Raw genomic sequence first — 25,002 nt, 5'->3', positions numbered from 1 at the left:
CTTTTCAAACTTTCACCTCTCAGTTTTAGACCAGTGCTATCTAGTTTTGGACTCACCCACCGTAGGGAGAAGACTTTAGCTATTCACTCTAACTGTGCCTGTCGTGATTTTATAAACCTCAATAAGGTCACCCCCTCAACCTGCAATGCTCCAGGGAGAAAAGGTCCAGCCTCTCCCAAAAACTTAAACCCTCCAATCCTGAGAATATCCTTGTAAATATTTTCTCCTGGTCAGTTGACCCATTAAAGTAAAATGCTGTAGAAAATGAAAATGTGAAATCAAAACGCAAATGCTGTGTCTGATAGCATCTGTGAAGAGAGAAACTGAATTAATATTTCATATCAAGGGACTTCATCAAACCTAAGAAGGGAAGTGGAATGCCACGAGACTGAACAAGCTAAGAAACTGAAATCTCGTCAAAGAGAAGATCTGTACTTCTGGAAGTACAGCATTCCTGGAAGAGAAATAGCAGTGAATTAAACACCAAAGCAATAACAAAATATTGTGCTTGCTGTACATGTGAAAACCTTACCCTGAAAAGTTAACTGTTTCTTTCCCTACGAATGTTTTCAGACCTGCTGAGTGTTTCCAGCAATTTTTTAGTTTTATTTTAGTTGACTAACATATATCAAGAAACTTAATGAGTCAACTAATTTTGTTTAACATAAACAACTGCTACTTGTATTATCTTTAACATTGCGTAATATTCTAAGCAATTTTTGGGAATTGATGGCCTAGTGGTATTATCGCTGGACTATTAATTGAGAGACCCTACTAATGTTCTGGGGACCTGTGTTTAAACGCTACCATGGCAGATGGTGGAATTTGAATCCAATAAAAATCTGGAATTAAGAGCCTCATAATGACCAAGAAGCTATTGTCAATTTTCAAAAAAACCCACCTTGTTCACCGATACCTTTTATGAAAAGAAACTGCCACCCTTACCTGGTCTAGCCTATACATGTCTTCAGATGCATAGCAATATGGTTGACTCTCAACTGCTCTCTGGGCAATTGGGGATAAGCAGTAAATGCTGGACTGTTCAGTGATGCCGTCATTTTGTGAGTGAATTTTAAAAAGAAAACTGAAGAGTTTGATCCAAGTATGAGAGTTAGAGTAGGTGACAAAAATTGTTGGTAGGATAAGGCGGTTTCCAAACTCTAGAAGTAAGATGGTTGAAGGATTTATCACCATTGGTAAAATTAAACTAGGGGCCAGTGCATACTCAATGAATAAGAAAGATCGATGAGGAACGTATGACCGAAAGAATGGGCTGTGCATGCATTTGAAAATGTGAAATGGGGCTTTGAGATTGGAGATACTATTGGAGAAATTTCAGAATCCTATTTCTTTATTCTTTTGCACTAGTCATAGCTCACTTGTTTCACACCTAGAACACTTTTGCCCCTACTGTGTATATGCTATTTAAAATTAGAGTAAATATCTACATAGCTAGAATAGGCCCTGCATGTGCTCAGACACTGCTGCAAGAAATGTCTGGGCCCTTGTTTTGATGTCACCAGGTTGATGGGAGCTGAGGCTGTGGTGGAGAATTGGGCTGGTGAATCAGAGGTGTCTGTGGACTAAGTCACCTTGGCTACACCTCAGACATTGAGCTACACAGATACCTCAAGCTGCTGTACTGTCTGGGAAGGGGCCCTTCCCTGAGCTGGGACGAAATGTCTGGGGCCGAGGCTGCTGCTGCATCCATGGATTATTTCTCTCTTGGGCCACCTGCAGGTGGTATTTACAATTTAAAATATCCATTGGCTGTTTAATATAGAATATAGAGTAGAATATTCTTTTATTGTCTGGATGTGGCCTAGTAAGCCATTCATAGAACATAGAACATTATAGCGCAGTAGTGCCTTTCAGCCCTTGATGTTGCGCCAACCTGTGAAACCAATTTGAAGCCCATCTAACCTACACTATTCTATTGTCATCCATATGTTTATCCAGTGACCATTTGTACTCAGTTGCATCAATGGCTACGAAGTCTCAACAAAGAAATGAAACTAAACACTGAGACACCAGAAAAGGCTATTAGCAGAAACAGCCCTGTCAACCCTGCAAAGTCCTTTTTACTAATATCTCAGAGCTAATGCCAAAATTGGGAGATCTGTCTCTCAAACTAGTCAAGCCACAGCCTGATGCAGTCAGGAACCGTGCAATCATGCCTTACAGATTATGTCCCTGCACCGCCAGCATCCCTGGATATGTCCTGTCCCACTGGCAGGACAGACCTGGCAGATATGGCATCACAGTAGTATACGTTAGGAGGGGGTTGCCCTGGGAGTTATCAGCATTCACTCTGGACCCCATGCAGTCTCATGGCTTCAGGTTAAACATGGGCAAGGAAACCTGCTGATCACCATGTACCATTCTCCCTCTGCTGATGAATCAGTACCCCTCCATTTGTAGGAAGCACTGAGGGCTGCAAAGGTACTTACTGTATTCCGGGTGGGGGAATTCACTGCCCACCATCAAGAGTGGCTTGGCAGCAGTACCACTGATCATGCTGGTGTTATGGACCAGACCAAACCATCTCAAAACGTCAAGGAGGTAGCCTAGATCCTAACTTTTATCCTATTTAGAGGCAAGTGTTCCTGATTTGGTTAGTCAATCTACTAGGCTTAAAGGATAACCCACTTTACTATTATACCACATTTAAAATACAAACAAAATTCGGGATCTGAACAAATATTGAATTATTTAACTACTACTTAATCACTGTTCCACTGCTTAAGGTTCTTTCGAAGATTCATAGCTTAGATTGTGGGTGACTTGCTCGCCGAGCTGGCTGGTTGTAGTTCAGACGTTTCGTCACCATGCTAGGTAACATCATCAGTGTGGCCTCCAATGAACCAATGTAGTTCTACTCTGCTTAGTATGTGTGTTCCGATCTGTAGAGGTGTTGGCATTTCTGGTTCGTTTTTGCCAAGGTTTGTATATGATTATTGGTGGAGAACCAGGCCTCTGAGTTTCTATGCGTGTGTGTGGTCAGCTAGGATGTGAGCTTGTCTTGAGTTAGGATGGTCATGCCGTTCCAGTTGAATTGGCCTTTGTTGTCTGAGTGTACCGAAATGAGGGAATGTTCGTTTTGCTAATGGCTGGTTACCTTCCTAACTGACTGATTTAATGTTTTTGGCAGTCTTGCATGGTACTTTGTACACTTCATTGATTCTGCATATCGTGGTTATGGGATCTTTTGGTTCTTTGAGTGTTTGACGTAGTGTGACAGTGGGTTTGTGTGCTACTGTGATTTCTAGTGGTCAGTGTCCGTCAAGGACCCAAGACGACCTAACATACTGGCCACACTACTGAATGTCAGGAATGCACCAGAACTGACAATGAGACTCCTGCGACCATACCTAAGCTCTGCAGTCCTGCCGCATCCAGTCACAAATGATGGACAAGTAAACAACTAAGTGCCAAGTAGATGATCCATCTCAGCCTCCCCACTAGTCCCCTGCATCACAGATACCAGACTTGAGCTAATTCAATCAAGAAATAGTTGGAGGTGCTGGATAGAGTAAAGGATATGTAACCTGACCAAAAATAAAATTCAGGCAATAGTCCTGAAGACTTGTGCTCCAGAATGTGCTGTTCCCCTGCCCATTCTCTTCCGGTACAGTTAGAACACCTGCATCTAACCAACAGTGTGGAAAATTATCCATGTATCTTATATGCAAAAAGCAGGACAAATATAACACTGCCAATTACTGCCCCATCAGTTTACTCTTGATCATCAGTAATGTGATGGAAAATGTCACCAACAGTGCTATCAAGCAAAGTCTGTGCACTGATTAGAGTCATACATGGCATATCGAAGCATGTTTGTGTTTTTTGGCTCTGGGACATCTCTGCAGGAATTCCTCATGGTGGTCTCTTGGCCCAACTATCTTCAGATGCTTCATCAATGACCTTCCCTCCATCATGAAATCAAAAGTAGGGATGTGCAGTCATCGACAAACAATATTCAGTGCCATTTGCGAGTCCTCGGATACTGAAGCAGCCAGTGTTCAAATGCAATGATATTTGGATGATATCCTGCCTCGGCTTGACAAGTGTCAAGTCACGTTTGAGACAATCTAACCACTGCCCCTTGATATTCAATGTTGTTACCACCACTGAATCCCCCACTATCAACATCTTTGGGGTTGCCATTGACCAGAAACTGAATTGGACTTGCCACATACACGCAGGAACTACTAGACTAGGTCAAAGGCGTGAATACTGCAGTGAGTAATTCACCTCTTGAATCCCCAAAGCCTGCCTATCATTTACAAGGCACATAGCAGGAGTGTGATGGAATTATCACTACTTGCCTGGAAGAATGCAGCTCCAACAATATTCTAAAAGCTTGACATCATCTAAGATAAAGCAGCCTGCTTGATTGGTGCTGCATCCACAAGCATCAACTCCCTTACCACCAATGTTCAGTTGCAGCAATGTGTATTATCCACAAGATGCACTGCAGATATTCACCAAAGATCATTAGACTGCACCTTCCAAACACTTGATCACTTCCATTTTGAAGGACAAGGGCAGAAGATGTATGGGAACACCACTGTCTGCAATTTCCCCTTGAAGCTATTCACCATCCAGACTTGAAAATATATCACCATTCTTTCACTGTCACTGTGTCAAATACTCTCTAATGGCTTTGTGGGTCAACATACAGCATGTGGACTGCCGTGGTTGAAGAAGACCCCTCACCACCACCTTCTCAGGGCAACTACGGATAGGCAATAAATGCTAGCTAGTCGGCAATGCCCATGTCCCAAAGAGTGAATTTAAAAAAAAACAGATAAATTGGGATTACTTTGTAAGTTTAAGATACAAGCCAGTGAATGACATGTTGGAAAAGGTGATGAAAGTGTGATGAGGGCATTTTATAGATGAGTCATAAATTCTGACCTTGAAAATGATGATCCTATCCTATGATTAATGGAAAGAAATCTTCTGTGACATTAACTGATTCTGTCCATCTCCGATTGACTGCTGCTGAAGCACTTACCTATAGCTTTGTTTTCTCCCAGACTTGACTGTACTAGTGCATCCCTGGCTGAGGTCTCATTTCTTACTGTCTGCACACCTGACAGTTCTAAATCCTCCTATTCATGTCCTAAATCACACCTGACATATCCATACTCCTTGTTGAGCATGGCTTGATTTTTTGCAATTTTCACATTAAAATTTTACAATTTTCAAATTCTTCCAAAGTCTTCCCTGCCCTTTGTTGCTAATATCTTCAGTCTACACCATCCAAGATGCCTGTTCTTCTAATCGTGACCTCTTGAGCATCCTCATATTTTATTCACTCCTCCACTCTGCCTTGACTTTATTGCCAATGTCCTAAATTTGACAATTTCCTCCAAAATTTCACTGCTTCTCTTACCAGCTTTTTAGGTTAATTCTTTAAAGTCTACCTCTTTGATCAAGCCTTTGGTCAACTAGTTTGATATTACCTTGTGTAGCTGTGTCTGAAATTTGTTTGGTAACAATCTTTCAAATGCCTGGTGATATTTTGCTCCTTTTTAATGATACTCTGCATAAATGTCAAATCAACAGCCTTTTTCTTTTTTAAAAAAATGGTCAACAGCTTTTTTTTTCAATTAAAAACAATCTCAATCTAAGGAAATCGGGAAATGTCCATGAGCAGAATGTTTTCTGTTTTGTCAGCTGCTTAAACTATACTAAGAATAAAGTTACTGTGAATTTTCTTTGAAGCTGGGACTATGCCAGTATTTTCTGCAGCTGAACAATGAGAAAATCAAAAGTTATTCTGATCAACCTCTGGCAGTTCCATCTGCTTCCTGAATGCCCACTTAAATTTAAAAAAAAATGAATGTGCTGCTGTACTCCAACCTGTACTTCAAATCCATAAGCAGTCTGTCATCAATACTGCTTATTTCCAGTTTATGCATCATTTCCTCTCCCACAACAATTCTGAAAGCATTGCCACACCTTTCCCTTTACTTTCAGAGTTCACTTTTTGAACTACTACTCCCTCCATACAACAAAAGAAAAACAAATAGAGAAGCTGGAGTAGACCATTCAGCCTGTGGATACTTCTCTGGCATTGGATGAGATCACTGTAGCCTCAACTCCATTTTCCTATCCGCACCCTACAATTTTGCTGAAGGAACTGCCTTTTTGAACCTATATAAGTATAGCTACAACACTAGGAATCGAGGATTTTTGACTTCATGACAGTGGATCAATGATAAAGTTCCAAAGATGTATAAAGGATTACTTGCGGGTTATTTTGTTCCCTTGTATCTGCTGCTGATATTCTTCTAGGTGGTATAGGACATGCGTTAAGAGGGTAGTATTAAAGAAACCCAAAGTGGCCTCAACCGCTTTCTGTGGTAGTGAATTCCACAGACGTGCCACTCTGAGTCGGTGGGGGGGAAAAGATTCCTTCATCTCAGTACTAAAAGGTTTACTTTTTATTGTTAAACTATGAACCCTGGTTCTGGATTCCCTCACCATGGGCGCATCCTTCCTGCATCTAACCTGTCTAGTTCCGTTTAGAATTTTATGGGTTTATATGCAATCCCTCCGCTCTCTCCTAAATGCCAATGAATACATTTCTAACCAACTCAATCACTCCTCATATATTAGTCCTGCCACCCTAGGAATCAATTTAGCAAGCCTTTGCTCACTGTCTAGCAATAACATCCATCCTCAGATAAGGAAACCAAAAATGTACACAATTTTCCAGGTCTGGCCTCACCAATGTCCTGTATAATTGTAGCAAGACATTCTTGTTCCAGTACTCGAATTCTGTCAATATGAAGACCAATGTGCAACTTGCTGCCATTCCTGCCTGCTGCACCTGCATGCTTACTTTCAGCGGTGGCCTTTTGAATGTTATTAATGTACCTGCCTGAACCACTTCTGCTGGCAGCTCATTCCATATGTGCACCACCCTCAGTTCCCATATATTCTTTCCCCTCTTACCTTAAACTGATGCCCTCTAGTCCTCAGTTACCCAGCATAGGAAAAAGACTGAGTGCATTCAACCTATCCATGCTTCTCATGATGTTATACACCTCATAAGTTCTTACCACCACCACCAACACCGCACCCCGCCCCCCCAACCCGGCGGCCGTCAGTCTCCAACGCTCTAAAGAAAAAAAGTCTTAGCTTGTCCAACCTCTCCCTGTAACTCAGTCCCTTGAGTCCTGGCAACATCCTTGTAGATTTCTTCTTTTCTCTTTCCATTTTAACAACATCCTTCCTGTAGCAAGGCGACCAAAACTGAACACAATACTCCAAATGCGGCCTTACCAACATCGTGTTCAATTCCATCATATCTTCCCAACTTCTATACTCAATACCCTCACTGAAGGCCAGTGCGCCAAACGCCTCCTTCACTGCCCTGTCTACCTCTGACTCCTCTTTGAGAGAACTGTGCACCTGAGCTCTGAGATCCCTGTTTTCCACTACAGTCCTTAAGGCTGTACCATTCACCACAAAACGCCTACCTGGATTTGACTTTTCAAAATTGCATCATCTCATGCTTATGTATGTTAAACTCCATTTGCCTTTTGCCTTTTCCTGGTCCACTTCCCCAGCTGCTTAAGATCCTTTCGGATAATCTTCCTCACTGTCCACAATACCACTTATTTCAGTTTCATCCATAAACTTACTAATCTTGCCTTGTAGATTCTCATTCAAACGATCGAAGAAGAAAATAAATAGCAATGGACTCAGCACTGATCCCTGAGGCATACCACTTGTCTCAGCCTTTCAGTCAGACAAGCATTCTTCCAGTATTACCTTCTGCTTCCTACCATCAAGCCAAATTTGTATCCAATTTGCCAGCTGTCCCTGGATTCCATGTGATGTAATCTTCCAGAGCAGCCTACTATGTGGAACCTTATCAAAGACCTTACTGAAATCCACACAGACTATGTCAACTGCCCTGCCCCTATCAACCTTCCTGGTCACTTCAGAGAACTCTAACAAATTTGGTGAGGCATGATCTCCCATGCACAAAGCCATGCTGACTACTCCCAATCGAACCCTGTCTTTCCAAATGTATGTCTATTTTATCCTCATAATCTTCTCAAGTAACTTACCTATCACAGACATTAAACTTATAATTCTCGGGTTTTTCTTTCCAGCCCTTCTTGAATAAGGGCACATCGTTTGCTACCCCCCAGTCTTCTGGCACTTCACCTGTGGCTAATGATACGAATATATCAGGGCCCCGGCAATTTCTTCCCTAGCCTTTTGCGGGGTTCTTGGATATATCTGGTCAGGACCAGGAGATTTATCCACCTTTTTGAACATTTTGATACTTTCAACACCAACTGTACTGTGATAAGGAGTGTCCCAAGATATCACCACTAACTTTCCCAAGTACTAGATGGTGTTCTGAAGTGCTTATCTCACTGAAATAAGACCTAAGGTAATGAGAGGCATGGATAGAGTCGATAGCCAGAGACTTTTCCCCAGGGCAGGATTGACTGCCACGAGGGGTCATAGTTTTAAGGTATTAGGAGAAAGGTATAGAGGAGACGTCAGAAGGAGGTTCCTCACCCAGAGATTTGAGAACGCATGGAATAGTTTACCAGTGGTAGTTGTGGAAGCGGAGTCATTAGTGGCATTTAAGCGACTGCTGGACATGCACATGGACAGCAGTGAATTGAGGGGAATGTAGGTTAGGTTATTTTACTTTTGGATTAGGATTATTCCACGGCACAACATCGTGGGCCGAAGGGCCTGTACTGTGCTGTACTCTTCTATGTAAGTCTTCATGTCTTTCTCCATGGTAAACACTGACAAAAAGTATTCATGAAGGAACTCGCTCACCTCTTGTGGTTCCACACGCACATGTCTGTTTTAGTCCTTGAGGGGTCCTGTTCTGTTTCCCGTTATTTTCCTTCCTTTAACATATTTAAAGAATCTCTTTGGATTCACTCTAATCTTCTCAGCCAAAGCTATCTTGTACCCCGGTTTCGCCCTCCTGATGTCCTTCTTCAGTAAACTGGTGTATCCCCTACGTACCTCCAGGAATTCCCTTGATCCCAGCTGCCGCCTCCTCTTTTTCTGGCCAAAGCCTTGATATCTCTTGTCATCCTGGGTTCATGACTCCTGCTGACCATTCCCTTCACCCTAACAGGAAGATGAAGATCTTGAACTATAGCTATCACGCGTTCAAAGGCCTCCCACTTGCCAGACGTCCCTTTGCCTGCAAACAAACTGCTCCAGTCAATCCCTGCAAACTCCTGTTTAATTTGATCAAAATTAACCTTGCCCCAATTTAGAACTTGAACGTGTGGACTAGTTTTTTTTCTTTCTCCATAACTATTCTAAAATTAATAGAAATATGGTCACTGATCCCAAAGTGCTCCCCCACGTCACCTATCCTGCCCTATTTCCCCAAGAGTAGATCGCATTTTGCCCCGTCCTGAGTAAGACCCTCTATATACTGCTTATGAAAACTTCCCTGAACACCTTTAACAAATTCCACCCCGTCTAAGCCCTTAACACAATGGCAGTCCCAGTCTATGTTAAGAATGTTAAAATCCCCACTATGACACCTGTATTGCTCCTGCACGTCTCCTGAGTCTCTCTGCATATTTGTTTCTCTAATTCCTGTTGACTACTTGGGGGCCTATAGTAAAACCCCAATCATGTCACCATCCTCTTATTTCTTAGCTGCACCCACAAAACCTTCCTGGATGATCCCTCATAAGATAACAAAGTGAGGAGCTGGATGAACACAGCAGGCCATGCAGCATCTTAGGAGCACAAAAGCTGATGTTTCGGGCCTAGACCCTCAGTTATTTCATCTCTGACTACTGCTGTGATACTCCCCTTAACCAAAAACGCAGCTCCACTCCCCCTCTCTTGTTCACCTCTGTCCCACCTAAAGCGCCTGTACTCTAGCATTTTAAACTGACAGTTCTGTCCCTCCCTTGGCCATGTTTCTATAATGGCTATAATATCCCAGTCCCACATACCTATCCACACCCTGAGTTCCTCAGCCTTACCTGTCAGCCCTCTCGCATCGATAACAATGCAATTTAATCCAACAGGCATTCATCGCTCCCTGTCCTGTTCCAGCCTGATCTGTCTCTTCAACTTGCTATTTCCGATTTACTCTATCTCCTTCCAGCCTGTCACTTGCCTCCCTAGTGTTTAGGATCCCTTCCACCACCACCACCCTGTCAATCTAGTTTTAAATCCTCCCTTGCAGCACTGGTAACTTTGCCCACCAGGATATTGGTTCCCCTCTAGTTCAGGCGCAACCTGTTCCTCTTGAACAGGTCACCTCTGCCCTAGAAAAGCTTTCAATGATCCAGGAATCTGAATCCCAGCCCCCTGCACCAATTCTTTAGCCACGCATTTCATCTGCCATATCCTCCTTTTCTTAACTTCACCATCACGTGGCACTGGAAGTAATCCAGAGATTACTACCTTCGAGGTCCTGCTTTGTAACTTTTTTCCTACTCTCTACATTCACTTTTCAGGACCTCATGAGTGCCCACGAGTAGGTGCAGGTGAGCATTTTGCAGAATCTAGAGGAGCATGCTTGCAGTTTGGAGAGTGAACTGCCAGAACATGAGCTATCTTTGAGGCAATCCACCTGGAGTGATTTTTGTGGGAGTTCTGAAAGGGAACCTTCGTAAAGTTTAATGTGATTTGACAACCTACAGTGTCACTAATGCCTGGATATTGCTGAGAAATCTCTGGAATCTGTCTAGACTGCATAAACCATTTGTTACACTCTGGTTTATGAATTTGTTTGTTAACCATATTTACCTTGGGTTAATTTGAGATGTTGGAAATATGTGGGACACGTATTCTACCTTTTGTTAGTAAAGTTTATTGTTGTTTGTTCATAGCTTTGGAATCTTGTAGCTTTATTAAGTACCCTGGAGCTCTCATTTTATCAAATTTTTAAAAAATACTAGTCTCTAGCTAGATTTTAATGTGAATTTGGCAGTCTGGTCTGGAGTCATAACAATGTAATGAGAGACTGCTGTTTGGATGCCACTTCGCGTAAAGGATGTTGAAGCAATGGAGTGTGCACAGCCTAGGTTCACAAGGGCTCTGTGCTGTCTTGTATTTGTACAAATTATGAGCAAAGACCTGCAAAGTTGAGGCTGCTTTTTGTTTGAGCAGAGATTGGAGGATAATTCTGTATGATTAATATTATAAAGGAACAGTACAAAATAGACTTTTTTCACTGATTGCCGGGTTCAGAATTTGGGGACATAGTAAAAATTAAATAGAGATTTAGGACAGAACTGGATAACCCTGTTTCTTTACACAAGAATCAATAGCTACAGTTGAAGGCAAACATGTTAACATCTCAGCAAATGTAAACAAGTGGTTGAAGTGGCATGGAAATAAGGCATGCACAGAAACTGAGATAGCAGAACCCCTTTTAGCATAAATAGTTCTGAGACATCGGCATTAGTTTGTCCAGCTTGTAAGCTGCATTGAAATAATACAGCATACAAGCTGGTCATTTCTGACAAATTCGCTTTATTGTAGCATTTGCTGCATGCTGTATTATTCTTCAATAATGATGGTCAGGTCACACAATGCTGTAACTGTAGTTCTTCATGAAATGTATAAAGGCATTTTTAACATTTTATTTCTTTTAGATAAAAACGATTTTGTTTGTAAACTCCATTAGGAGTGGTGGAGAAAAGAATGATCAGGGATTATCTCTTTAAATCAAGAGTCTTCTGGAGAAATGCAAAGATGGCCTGCAGCTTGAATCTCATAATATTTACATTGAGCGCATTGTGCAAGTATAGAGGGAAAAGAAATGCTAATGTTTTCTAACAGATTTGAAGCACTGAAAGATGCCTTGGGATGAGATGGCAGCCTATCTCAATTATGATTAAAATGCCTTGTGCATATTCATTTTACATATCACGTTTAGGCACTTAATTAAATTGGAATAACATGGAATAGTCTCATACATGACAAGGCAGCAATCTTTGACTTCTACCTATGTCATTTGTGCCAACATTCACAATGACTTCTGGCTGCTCACCCTCCCCTTTGAGATTGTTTTGCAGGCACTCTGAGACATCCTGGTACCTAGAAAATTACAATCGTAACTGTATTCCAATAACTTGGGTAGCCTTAAATGCTGTTGCTTATCCTTTGAGCTGAACATGATTATGTACACTACATCAGCTGGAGTGTTTGGTAGTAATAGGTATGTCACTGACTGTTAGGACCACTCTGCTCAGAAATTCCTGTTGTAGACTTGGGAGGACACTGCAGATGATTCAGTTTATTGAGGTCATGGCCTTTGTATCCAGAATGCACAGCTTTTAAAAAAATTACACGTGTTGTACTGAATTGGCTGAATATTGGTACATGTGATGCTGTGGATCTTGGGAAAAGGCAGGGCTGCATCCTCCAGTCAGCATTTTGGCTGACAACATTCGCAGATGATTTAGTCTACTTGTTCTGTACTGACATGCTGGGCTTCACACTAATTCACATTGTGCAGGAGCCACCTCCTCTGGTTAGTCGTATAATTGTCTATTATAATTCACAACTGGGTGTTGCAGAACTACAGAGCTTTGTCTGATCTGTTGGTTAGGATTGCTTAACTGTATTTAACAAGTTTTTTCCATATTTTAACATTTTCATGTGCTTCTCCAAAAGTGGATTCTTGGAGAATACTGTGGTAACATTTGGGCATAGGCAAGAGAAGTTATTGCAGGCGATTTTCATAGTTTACCATTGATCAAATCAAAGTGGAACCAGTGGAGTCCAGTTTTACCTAGCCAGCCAAATAATGAGGCTTTTGGAGACTATATTATTTAGTTAGCTAAGTCAATGACTGCAGACAGGTCGAGCATGATGAGGAGTGATAACTTTGTCAGACAGGTGATGTCTTTTGTGAGCTATTTTGTATTATGACAAGGGCAGAAACTTGATTAGACAGTTAAATATGGAATTCTAGGAAAGGTGGGCATGGATTTTGGAGGTCACGTGTTCAAGGACTTTCTAGATGGGGATGTTTGGTTTAAGGAGGGCTCAAGGACGTTTTTTGGAGTAGGGAACTGACGACAAATTTAAAGGAAAATGTGAATTGTTCCTCGACAGAGAGAACAATTCATATAACAGTTAACATGGGACACATGGGAAATTGGGTTACTAGCTGTTAATTAGGAAAAGGGTTGAAGAAGTGAGAGAGAGAGAGGAAGACCTCAGAGATTGGAAGAAGAGGGCAAATAGGAACGAAACCAGAACAATTGGAGTTTAGATGATGGTCAACTTTAAGGCTCTGTTCTCATAAAATTGCCCATGTGGGTTGCTACCAAATCAGTAAATCTCTAAGACATAAAACCCTGGGATTAAGTGATTAAGAATGGACAAGAGACAGAAAGCAGAGAGTAATGCTGAATAATAAAATGTGAGGCTGGATGAACACAGCAGGCCAAGCAGCATCTCAGGAGCACAAAAGCTGACGTTTCGGGCCGAGACCCTTCATCTGATGAAGGGTCTAGGCCCAAAACGTCAGCTTTTGTGCTCCTGAGATGCTGCTTGGCCTGCTGTGTTCATCCAGCCTCACATATTATTATCTTGGAATTCTCCAGCATCTGCAGTTCCCATTATCTCAGTAATGCTGAATAGATATTTTTCATATAGAGGGAAGTATGCAGAAGTGTTCCTTGATGTTAATCATTCAACCATGCCCCTCTGATAAATGTTTATTGTCTGATTTAACTGTGAAGGGCATTATCTCAAAGTCTGTAGATGGCCTCAATCAATAAACAGTGAGGAGGGTAATAAGCTTAAATAGGCAGACGTGTATTAACTTACACTTAATCTAGAAAAATGTAAGCTGATGCATTTTAGATGGGTGAATGAAGAGAAGCAATGTATACCAATGGCGCAATATTGAAGGGGTGCACGAGTAGAGACATGGGAGGTTGCATATACAAATCTTTGTCAGAACTAGTTGGTTTGCTTTTTAAAAGCTGCATGCTGGATTTAATTTTAAGAATTGAGTCATTGAGTACAAAAGTAATAAGAATTATACTGAAATATTCTGAGTCACTAGTTAGCCGGAGAACTTTGTCATTGTCCAGAGAGGAGGCCAAGACTTGAGAGGGTACGGTAGAAAGCTACCGAAATAAAGGATATTGTTAGATTTTTTAAAAAGGCAAAGCTATTTCCACTCAGCAGATTAATGTAATGAGACAGATTTTTGCCAAAAGATCATTGAGGCTATTATCTGGGACATACCACCTGAAAACATGGAGACAACAGATTCAGCTGTCACTTTCAACAGAGAACTGAGTTATCCATTGGAAAAAGTAAGGGAATGGGACTAATTGGGTAGCCGTTTCAAAGAGGTGCTACAGTAGACCTAGTGAGGTGAATGGCTTATTGCTTTTTTTTAAATCCCCCTTTAGCAGCAGTAAATCCAACCTGAAATGGGATTTTTTTATTTGCTGTCTCTAATCAAAAGTGTTAGTGATGGCAAGTATGAGTCATGTTTGCTGTTGACACCAAAATTTAATCCCACACTTTGATGTCTGACCCCCGGCAGACTGAGCTGGTGGCCAACTACATAGGACAGCATTGTGCTTTTAATGTTTCTGGCATATTTGGGAACTCCTGTGATGGATGGGCAATTTCTGTTGCCAACCTTTGAGGAGCAGGAAAGCTGATGTTTTGAGTTGAAACCCTTCAGAAAATTTTTCTAAAGAAGGGTCTTGACCTGAAACGTCAGCTTTCCGGCTCCTCAGATGCTGCTTGGCCTGCTGTGTTTATCCAGCTTCACACCGTTTTATCTCATAATGGTGTATGTCTTGAGGGCGATCATGTTCCTGTGTGATTGCTCATGCTTTTAAGACGAGCAGAAAATACTGCTGAACGTTGTTAAGGCTTCTTAATTCTGTGTATCTTGTGGAATGGAGTGGGTGGATATTAGTTATAACAGCAGAGTTACTAATTGTGGACTGCTCTGTCCTGGATTCTGTTGAGCTTCATGGTGTCATGGCTACACTCATTGGAGTGAGTAGTGGATTATTCAAATTCACCTTTCTGACTGGAGGTTGGAGAGGCTTTAGGGGACCATGAGGTAGGCTACCTGTTGTGAAATGCCCAGTCTTTATCTTGTGATCTGTGTTGATGTCGCTGGTGATCCTGAAGTGATGATTGAAATGGAGTTTGGCATTTTGGAGTTTGAACTCCCGCTGTAGATTCAATAGCATTTGTCTGTCTTGGTAAGTGCTGTTGATCAGGTGAAGTATTTTTATCTTGTTGTAGTGGTCACTCAATTGGTAAAGTACCATCTGTTCCTGGTTAGCACAAATCTGATGTTACCTGCATAAGTTCTGTTGTAAATCAGTTTAGGCTAATTTATCATTAGTGGTGACTCCGTGAAGAGTTTTGAATGGAATTGAGAGCATGCCTGTTCTGTCCACGTGACAGAAGGAAGACTAACAAATGAAACTAATTGATTGTGCTAAGAATGTAAAATGGGAAATTTGTGCAGGGTCTCACAGGCCTCTGATAATTACATCTAACTACCATGATCTTCCAACCACTGCAGAATTTCACTGCAACGTAAGGAACCAAAGTGTTCCTAACCCTAGACATTCACACCTAACAAAAGTGGATAGTGGAATTAAGGTACAGATTTGCCATATATGATTGAATGTTGAGCAGTTTTAAGAGGTTAGATGGTCTTCTCCAGCTCTTTTCCTTCCTAACCAACAGCAAAGTTCAGCATCTTGAGCCTGTTCCTTTTTTCTTTATAGATCACAGTTGATATTCACCTCAACTCCCTCTGCCTTTGTTTCCCATCTCCTGCTGTAGTTTGTCTAATAACCTTAACAATCTCAGTCTTAAATGTCAATAGATGACCAGTCTTAAATATCGATAAATGCTGCACCAACCACCTTTTTTATGAGGAAGAGGATTGCAAATTTCTCTTGTTTACAAAAATGCATACTGATTTATATTTACCCTTTTGTGGAAAAATTGATTCTTGATTTCACTCCAGGCCTATATTTGTATTATTAGATTCTACCTGCTTGTACTGGATTCCCTTTCAGAGGAAATGTGCTTTTTTTTAATGCACACTACTTCTTTAAACATAAAATATAGCACAGCACAGGCCCTTCAGCCCACGGTGTTGTGCCGACCTATTACCCTACGAAGATCAATCCACCCTGCATACCCTACGCTTTACTATTGTCCATGTGCCTATCCAAGGGTCGTTTAAAAATCTCTAGAGTATCCAACTCCACTAACAATGCTGGCAGCACATTCCACAAGCCCACCACTCTGTGTAAAGAACCTACCTCTGACGTCTCCCCTATACCTTGCTCCAAACACCTTAGAATTATGTTCCCTTGCAATTGTCACTTCCACCCTGGGAAAATGCCTCTGACTATCCAGTCTATCTATGCCTCTCATCTCCTTGTAAACCTCTATTAAGTCACATCTCATCATTTTTTGTTCCAATGAAAAAAGCCCTAGCTCCTTTTACCTTTCCTCATAAGACCTGCCCTCCAGTCCAGGCAGCATCCTGGTAAATCTCCTCTGCACCCTCTCTAAAGCTATAATGAGCTGACCAGAACTGAACACAATATTCCAAGTGTAGTCTAACCAGGGTTTTATAGAGCTGCAGCATAATCTCATGGATCTTAAACTCAATTCCCCTGCCAATGAAAGCCAACACACCATATGCCTTCTTTATAGCCCTATCAACTTGGGTTGCAACTTTGAGGGATCGATGGATGTGGGCCCCAAGATTCCTCTGTTCCTCCACACTGCCGAGAATCCTACTATTAACCCTGTATTCTGCTTTCACATTCAACCTTCCAAAATGAATGACTTCACGTTTCTGCATTGAATTCCGTCTGCTACTACTTTGCCCAGCTCTGCATCCAGTCAATGCCCCATTGCAACCTACAACAGCCCTCCACCCTGTCCATAACTCTACCAACCTTCGTGTCATAGGCAAACTTACTAACCCACCTTCCACTTCCACTTCCTCATCCAAGTCATTTATAAAGATCACAAAGAGCAGAGGTCCCAGAACAGATCCCTGCAGCACACCACTGGCCACTGAGCTCCAGGCTGATAACTTTGCATCTATTACCACCCTGTGTCTTCTGTTGGACAGCCAGTTTTGTATCCAGACAGCCAAATTACCTGAGGCTCATGCCTCCTTATTTTCTGAATGAACCTACCAATTGGAACCTTATCAAATGCCTTGCCAAAATCCATAAACACCACATCCACTGCTCTACCTTCATCAATGTGTTTTGCCACATCCTCAAAGAATTCAGTAAGGCTTGTGAGTCATGACCTGTTCCTCGGAAAGCCGTGCTGACTATTTCTAATCAAATGGTGCTCTTCCAAATCCTAACTATTATCTCGGAATCCTCTCCAATAGTTTGCCTGCCACAGAAGTAAGATTGACTGGTCTGTAATTTCCAGGATTATCCCTATTCCCTTGAACAAGGGAATGACATTTGCCACCCTCCAGTCCTCTGGCAGTACTCCAGTGGATAGTGAGAATGCAAAGATCATTGCCAAAGGGGCAGCAATCACTTCCTGTAGAAACCTTGGGTCTATCACCTCTGGCCCATTGGATTTATCTATCCTCATTAAAAAGAGATAATGGGAACTGCAGATGCTATCCTCATGTTTTTCAAACTTTATAGCACATCAACCTGTTCAATCATACCTGCCTGTGGCATGTTGTCCTCACAAACATCAAGGTTCCTCTCACTGATGAATACTAAAGCAAAGTATTCATTAAGGACCTCCCCTACCGCCTCTGACTCCGCACACAATTTCCCTCCACTATCCCTGATTGGCTCTACCCTCACTCTGGCCATCCTCTTGTTCCTCACATAAGTAGAGAAAGCCTTGGGGGTTTTTCTTGATCCTACCTGCCAAGGTTTTCTCCTACCCCCTTCTAACTGTCTTAAGTCCATTCTTCAGTTCCTTCCTGGCTACCATGTCAACCCTTCGAACCATGTCCGATCCTCACTTTCTCAACCTTAAGTAAGCTTCCTTCTTCCTCTTGACTAGGTGTTCCACATCTCTTGTCATCCAAGGTTCCTCACCATACCATCCTTTCCTTGCCTCAGTGGGACAAACCTATCCAGTGTCTCTAGCATCTGTTCCGTAAATAACCTCCACATTTCTATTGTGCATTTCCTTAGAACATCTGATCCCAGTTGGTGCTGTATGGTGCTTGCCTAATAGCATCATAATTCCCCCTCCCCCAATTAAATACTTTCCCATACTGTCTGCTCCCATCCCTCTCCATGACTATAGTAAAGGTCAGGGAGTTGTGATCACTGTCACAGAAATGCTCTCCCACTGAGAGATCTGATGCCTGACCTGGCTCATTGCCAAGCACCAAATCCAATATGGCCTCCCCTCTAGTCAGCCTGTCTACATAATTTGCTGAGATTTGGTATCCAAACTGAAAGCAGTCCTTCAGGTGCTGCCTGACCAAAACTATGCAGCTAAAGTACCATATCCTGTCTATGTTTTCCAGGTTATGTGAAATGAATGCCAACATTTCATGTTCAATTATTTTTTTGACAGTTCAATAGAATTGTTTCCAGCGTAAACAAATGGTAAATTGTTCCCATCAGCATTTCGGTAAAGGGCTCACATTTAAATATGTTTTAGTTTTGTTTAGTCCAGACCATAGTCTACATTTTCGTAACTTAGTGCATAGCTTCAGACTTTCACTTAATTGGTCCTCCACTGAGTTACTTACTAATCACGGAACCTCATCTAAATACAATACAGTACAATGCCAACAAAATGAACAAGTGTAAACAGTGATAGTAACAACTGCCGATGCTGGAGTCAGAGATAATAGTGTGGAGCTGGAGGAACACAGCAGGCCAGGTAGCATCAGAGGAGCAGGAATGCTGACGTTTTGGGTCAGGACCCTCCAGAAAATGTTCTGAAGAAGGCTCCCGACCCAAAACACCAGCTTTCCTCTTCCTCTGATGCTGCCAGGCCTGCTGTGTTCCTCCAGTTCCACATTGTGTTATCATTATCTAAGTGTAAACAGTGTTTTCATGCTCTTCAGAACGCATATATTATGGTGAGCTGAGAATGAGTGTACGGCTTCTCACGACAGATTCTGCCAATCTTTGGGATAATCTTTAAGTGGAAGCAATCCAAACAAGATTTAGTACATTGATTCCGGGTGCGGAGAGAGCTTCTTAAGACAAGAGATTGAATGGTTTGGGCTTATATTTATTGGAATTTACAAGAACGAGAGGAGACTTTAGTAGAACAAATAAGATTCTTCGGAGTCTTGATAGGGTAGATGCAGAGAGGTTGCTTTCCCTTGTGGGAGAGTCTCGGACCAGAGGACATAATCTCAGATTAATAGGTGACCCGTTTAAGTCTGAGGTAGAAGAATTTATTCTCTTGTTGATAAATCTGTGGAATTCCTTACTATGAAAACTATCAAGGCTGAGTTGTTGAATATATTAAGGCTGAGACAAAATTTCTAATCCATGATGGAATCATGGTTATGGGAATAAAGCATGGAAGTGGAGTTAAGACTTGTCAGATCAGCCATGATCTCTTTGACAAAGTAGACTGGATGGGCAGAATGTCCTGCTTCTGTTCCTATGACTTTATAGCCTTATGGTCACTTGTAAGTGATTCAGTTAGCTACTGTATTTCATCAAAGCTTTCCGGCATTTAGTCCCTTGCCAGTCAGGGGAAAAAATGAAGCAAGTTCACGTCATACATTTCTTCTTGTTATAAGTTTCAAAATCTAACAATATTTAAAAATATCCATTTGTGTACTACAGTGATTAAGTTTCAAAATTGGATGTAATTCAGAATTGTTCCCATTGGTTAAAACAGAAGTTTTGTTTTGAAAGTACCATTCTATCTACTCCTGTCTGCAAACTTGATGTTAGCATGTCATATGAGTGACACATTAAAAAATTAGTAAATAGTGAATCATCGTTTGAAAAGCCCTGAATAAAAACACTTGTAGCACTGTTATGGAATCTATAATTGCAAAGCTTAAATGTTTTGAGACAGATTCCAGTTGAAAAAGGAAACCAGAATGCTGAAATTGAAACCAAAACCTTTTGTCTTTGTGTTAAAATGTGTGATTTGTAATTTATAACTAATTGAAATGTGCATGTTAATTCATATTTAATTTGATTGTTTCACAATATTGAAATAATATTGTTAGTATTTACTTTTAAAAGTAAAGAATTTAGAACCATCTCAGTAGATATTAATGATTCCAGTGGTGCAGTATGAGGAGGCACAAGAAGGTCATGAAGTGAGAAGAAGCAAATATACATTTGCTGTAACTTGAAGGTAACTTTAGTGGGTCTGTGTCCTTTAGTTTGTTGTAGGCAGAGTTGAGGGAGTTCTGTAGATATGCAGCACGTTTGGTGAAGACCACTCTCACAGACCTCTGCTTGGTTCTCTGCAGTCAGCATTGGGATGTGACGTAGTCCTAGAAGAGGAGCTAAAAATCTTGATGAGGAAGATGAAGTTTTCAATAACTTTTTAACTGAGATTGTTGACGTACATGCTAACTGGACTACTGAGCCAATTCTTGAGCTCTGACTTGGTTGTTTTTAAAATGTGTAATTTGTTTTTAATAGCTAATTGAAATGTGCCTGTTAATTCCTCTTTCATTTATTGGTTGTTTTACAATATAGGTTAAAATAATATTTTAGTATTTGATTTTATTTGCTTGTATAGTGAAAATTCTTTTGTTTAAACCACAGAATCTCGTGGGCTTGTTCTTTCAATAAATAACTTGGATTTCAGACGTTTCTGTCTTTCTAAAATAAATTCTCATCTGAGGTTGTAACAAATGACATATGAAGGTTGTTGGGGGCTAGGTTGTTATTAGCATTCACATTTAATTATATTATTCAATTGAAGTAATCTCTGGATGAAAATATTTGAATTTCAATGTTTCATACGAAACGTATAACTGAGATGACTTAGTTTGTGAATCCGCTGCAAGGTCTCTACAGTCCCTTCTGAGAACGACTTGTTCAGGAGAGGGGGAGGGGCAAAAGGGTGGAGAAGACAAAGGAATAAGGAAAATAAATGACATGCTAGTAGTGCATTTTTTTCTACCAGATGATAAAATGCTGTTTTGATATTCAGGTCTGCTGTTCTTGTTTGTCCTTTTATTTTTGTGATTTAGCTCTTTTTGTTTCTTGGTTGTGTCCTGGGATATAAGTGTCAATGGCATGATGAACATTTGTTGCTCATCCCTTCTTGCCTCTTGCTGCACCATGTCAATAGGCAGCAAAGCAGTTAAAAGCCATTGATATTGCTGTGGCTTAGGAGAACGTAAAAGCAAGACCAGATAAGGATGGCAGATTTCCTTCCATAAAATATGAGTGAAACAGATGAATTTTTACAACATTTGGTGATGATTTCACAGCCACCAATAGATATGAATTTCAAACACAGATTTTTGAATTGACTTTAAATTCTACCCACTCCCAAAGTGGCATGTGAACGTGAGTCCTCCTGCATTAGTTAGCTTGGGCCTCTGAACTGGCCATGCGCATTCTTTGCCATTCCATTCTCCTCCATTTCTGAATCAAGGCCGCAAAAAGATATGACACTTGTGTGTTGGGAAGGTGCCAGCGATATAGGTCAATGTGAGGGGCTGTTAATTTGTGCAAAGGTGAATCCATGGTTAAGCTGTCAGGTATTTGAGCCTATTTTTTATTTTAATTGCACTCAGCTAATTAGCATCATATGGAGTGACTTGATCTATAACTTAGAATTTGTAGTGGTGGAGACCTCGGCAAAAGCTGAGTAGATTTGTCTGAATGCAGTCTTGCCTTTTTTGCTTGAACTTCACATACCAGCCTCTCCTAGTTTGAGATTGAGGATTTTCATTGTGGCTGTTACTATTGCCTGACTCTCAGCTATGCGTAGTAAGACGGCAAAGCTTTGCTGTAATCTGTTAGATGTGGACAGCTTAGCTCCTTCAGAAATAGGTTTTTGAAGGAGTGCAGAACAGTCTTTATTCTTAATGCGCATCTAGGGGACCAGTCTGGAATTTATACCCATTGCAAGCAATTTTACTTTATTTAAGTTTTTATATTCATTCTTGAAATGAGGACAATACTGGCTGGCTTAGCATTTGTTACCAATTTCTAGTTGCCGTTGTGAAGGCTATGATGATTGTAAACTGCCTTCTTGAACTACTACGTTTCATTTGTTGTTCAGTGTTGCCTGTAAGATGTATAACCATACAGCAAAGCAAATATGCCTCTGCTGGTCGTGCATAGAATGGCTCCTTTTGAGTTACCACTCATGTACAGCAGCAGCAGAAAAATTAACGCTCCTGTAAACTATAAATTAAAAAAAATTCAGAAGGTATGTTGATCTAATTGTGTTTTGTTTTAATGTGCTATTTTCAAAAAGGAGACAGAAATCAGGAAACCACAGGCCAGGTGAAGACAATTTGAATTTATGGTGTATTCATGCTGTAAATTGGTTAATCTATAGCTTTGTGAATTAATTGAATGCTCAACATATGAAAATTATGCACCTAAAATAACTAATGGACACCCATGTTTTTAACTAAACATTTTCTATTTTTTTGTTTCAGAAGTATGGTGAGGATTTGTTGAAGAAAATGCTGGTATGTCTAAATTGCAAAGAGCAAACTGAAAACTGCCATTGCTTCAGTACAGACAGTAATAATGAACAAGAACTTGATGTTCATTTAATGGAGATAGCACAAATAGAATCATGTCTACAGCAGGAACAACTTTCTCCCTTGAATAAAAAGCAGCAAAGCTCCAAATACCTAGGCCAACAGTTAGTCGATGCTAACTCTTCAACCCCTGATGGGAATTTTTATCTAAGGGAATCTCTACAAACTTCAGTAACAGATGAACAGAAAATTGGTGAAGGAGTCTTGAACACTCCTACATCGAGTGGCCAGGTTGAGCACTTGAAATCCACAGTAGATTCAAACGAACCAAGTGAGTATTCTTTGATTCCTGAAATATCAGTAACCGTATGTGAACCATACAACCTTGTCGAATATCTGTGGAGTGCCTTTAAACCTGACAAAATTGGCTAAATGATAGTTGCTCAGACTGTGGATGTTTCAAAAGATTCTTTGAAAATCCATTGATTAGTATCTGCTGCAGATTGTTCAGCTTTGTGATTGTCCAGGAATTGTTGAAACTAATTAAAAGGCCACATTTTAATACAAATTTTGTCATACAGTAAACAATGGCAGTTGGACAAGATAGAGAAAGCAACAATGACTGACTTAATTTTGCCCTCAATACTCTTTGAAGGACAAGGAAGCTAGCTAGAAATATTAAAGCAGATAAGCCTGGGGGATTAGTAATAGAAAATGAGGAGATGGCAGAGGAATTGAACAAATATTTTGCATCAGTCTTTTCTCTATAAGGTTTTGCATGTAACAACTCAAATAACTTGATCAGGAAGTGGAAGGGAGGAAGGGTCTCAAGAAAAATTACAATAATCGGAGAAGTGGTATTGAGCAGGTTGTTGAGCAGCAGACTGAAGTCTCTGATTTCTGACAGACTTCATCCTAGGGTAACTGAAGTGACTAATGGTTAATGCATTGGTTTTAATTTTCTTAATTATGGAGAAGATGCCAATGGATTAGAGATTAATGAATGTAACTCCTTTTCTTGGAAAGAGGGAGGCAGAAAGTTGGATTACCACAGGCCAGTTAGCTTAATGTCTGGTAGAGAACTAGTGTGAGAAGTTATTGAAGACATAATGGTACAGCATTTAGAAAAGTTGAAGATAATCAAGTAGAATCAACATGGTTTGTAAAAGGAAAATCATGGCTAATGAATTTATTTAAGTTCTTTGGGGAAATAACATACGCTTTGAATATTGTAAAGTTACTGCATTTGGATTTCCAGAAAACTTCCATCAGGCTGCCGCATAAATTGTTACTAAGCGGGGGTGGAATAAGAGCTCAAGGTGCAAGAGGTAGCATGTTGCCATATTCTGTTAGCTAGCCAGAGGTGAAATAACAGCACAGAGGCTGGTATTCCCTTCGCCAACTCACCCATTAGTTACACGTGGAGAGTTCTTGACACTGATCCAGCTTTCTCAGAGTGAACAGAATCTCTGACACTCCTGTTTATACCTGTCAACCAGGGCTCCTTGATTAGACTTGATTTAACAGCCCCAATCAGGGAATTCATGTTCTTTTGAGGTCCATGTGGCTGATTTCATTACAATCACTACAAGAGGTTAGGTATAAATGAGTTCTTCTCATGTTGGCAAGATATAACGATCATTGAACCCTGTGACACAGAGCTGGAGTCTCAACTTTTTATGGAAATTATTCGGATAAAGGTACCATAAATATGGTTGCTGCATTTGTTGAAAGGAAAGCAAGTTGTAAAGAGGACATAAGGAAGCTGTAGAAGGATATAGATAGGTAGTGAGTGGACCAAGATGTGACAAATTGTGTTTAACATAGGAAAATGTGAAATTGTCCATTTTTTGGCAGGAGGAATAAAAAAGAAGTATTATTGACAGTGTGAGAAATTGCAAAACTGAGATGCCAAAGGACCTGGGTGTGCTAGTGCATGAATCACAGGTCAGCATACAAATAGAGAAATTAATTAGGGTAGCTAATAAAATGTTATCATTTATTCAAAGAGGAATTAAATAATAAAAAAGGAGGTTATGCTTTATTTATACAGGGCATTTCTAAGACTATGTGTGTATTGTGTGTAGTACTGTTCACTTTTTTTAAGGAAGGATGTAAATGTGTTGGAAGCAATTCGGAAAAGATTTATTAGATTAATGCATTGAAGTGGCTGGTTGTCTTATCAGGAACGGTTGGACAGGCTAAGCTTTGTATGGCTGGAGTTTAAAGTAAAATGTGATTAAATTAAAGTATGCAAGAACCTGAGAAATCTTGACAGGGTGGAGATGGAAAAGATGTTTCCAATGAGAGAATCTACGCTGCTT

General features: G+C 40.7%; 1 protein-coding gene across 5 annotated transcripts in view; it reads left to right on the top strand.

Moving 5' to 3' along the window:
• The window catches only part of senp7 (SUMO specific peptidase 7), a 111,064-nt gene that overhangs the window by 40,056 nt on the left and 46,006 nt on the right, over window positions 1-25,002 (top strand). For all 5 annotated transcript variants that reach the window (XM_048541035.2, XM_048541039.2, XM_048541034.2 and 2 more), the window contains one exon: window positions 22,631-23,009. In XM_048541035.2, coding sequence (XP_048396992.2) covers window positions 22,631-23,009 — 379 coding nt within the window. The remainder of the gene's footprint in view (window positions 1-22,630; window positions 23,010-25,002) is intronic.

This window comes from Stegostoma tigrinum, chromosome 12, assembly GCF_030684315.1.
Source record: "Stegostoma tigrinum isolate sSteTig4 chromosome 12, sSteTig4.hap1, whole genome shotgun sequence".
NCBI classification, from domain to species: domain Eukaryota; kingdom Metazoa; phylum Chordata; class Chondrichthyes; order Orectolobiformes; family Stegostomatidae; genus Stegostoma; species Stegostoma tigrinum.
This window is presented reverse-complemented; position numbering and strand designations above follow the sequence as displayed.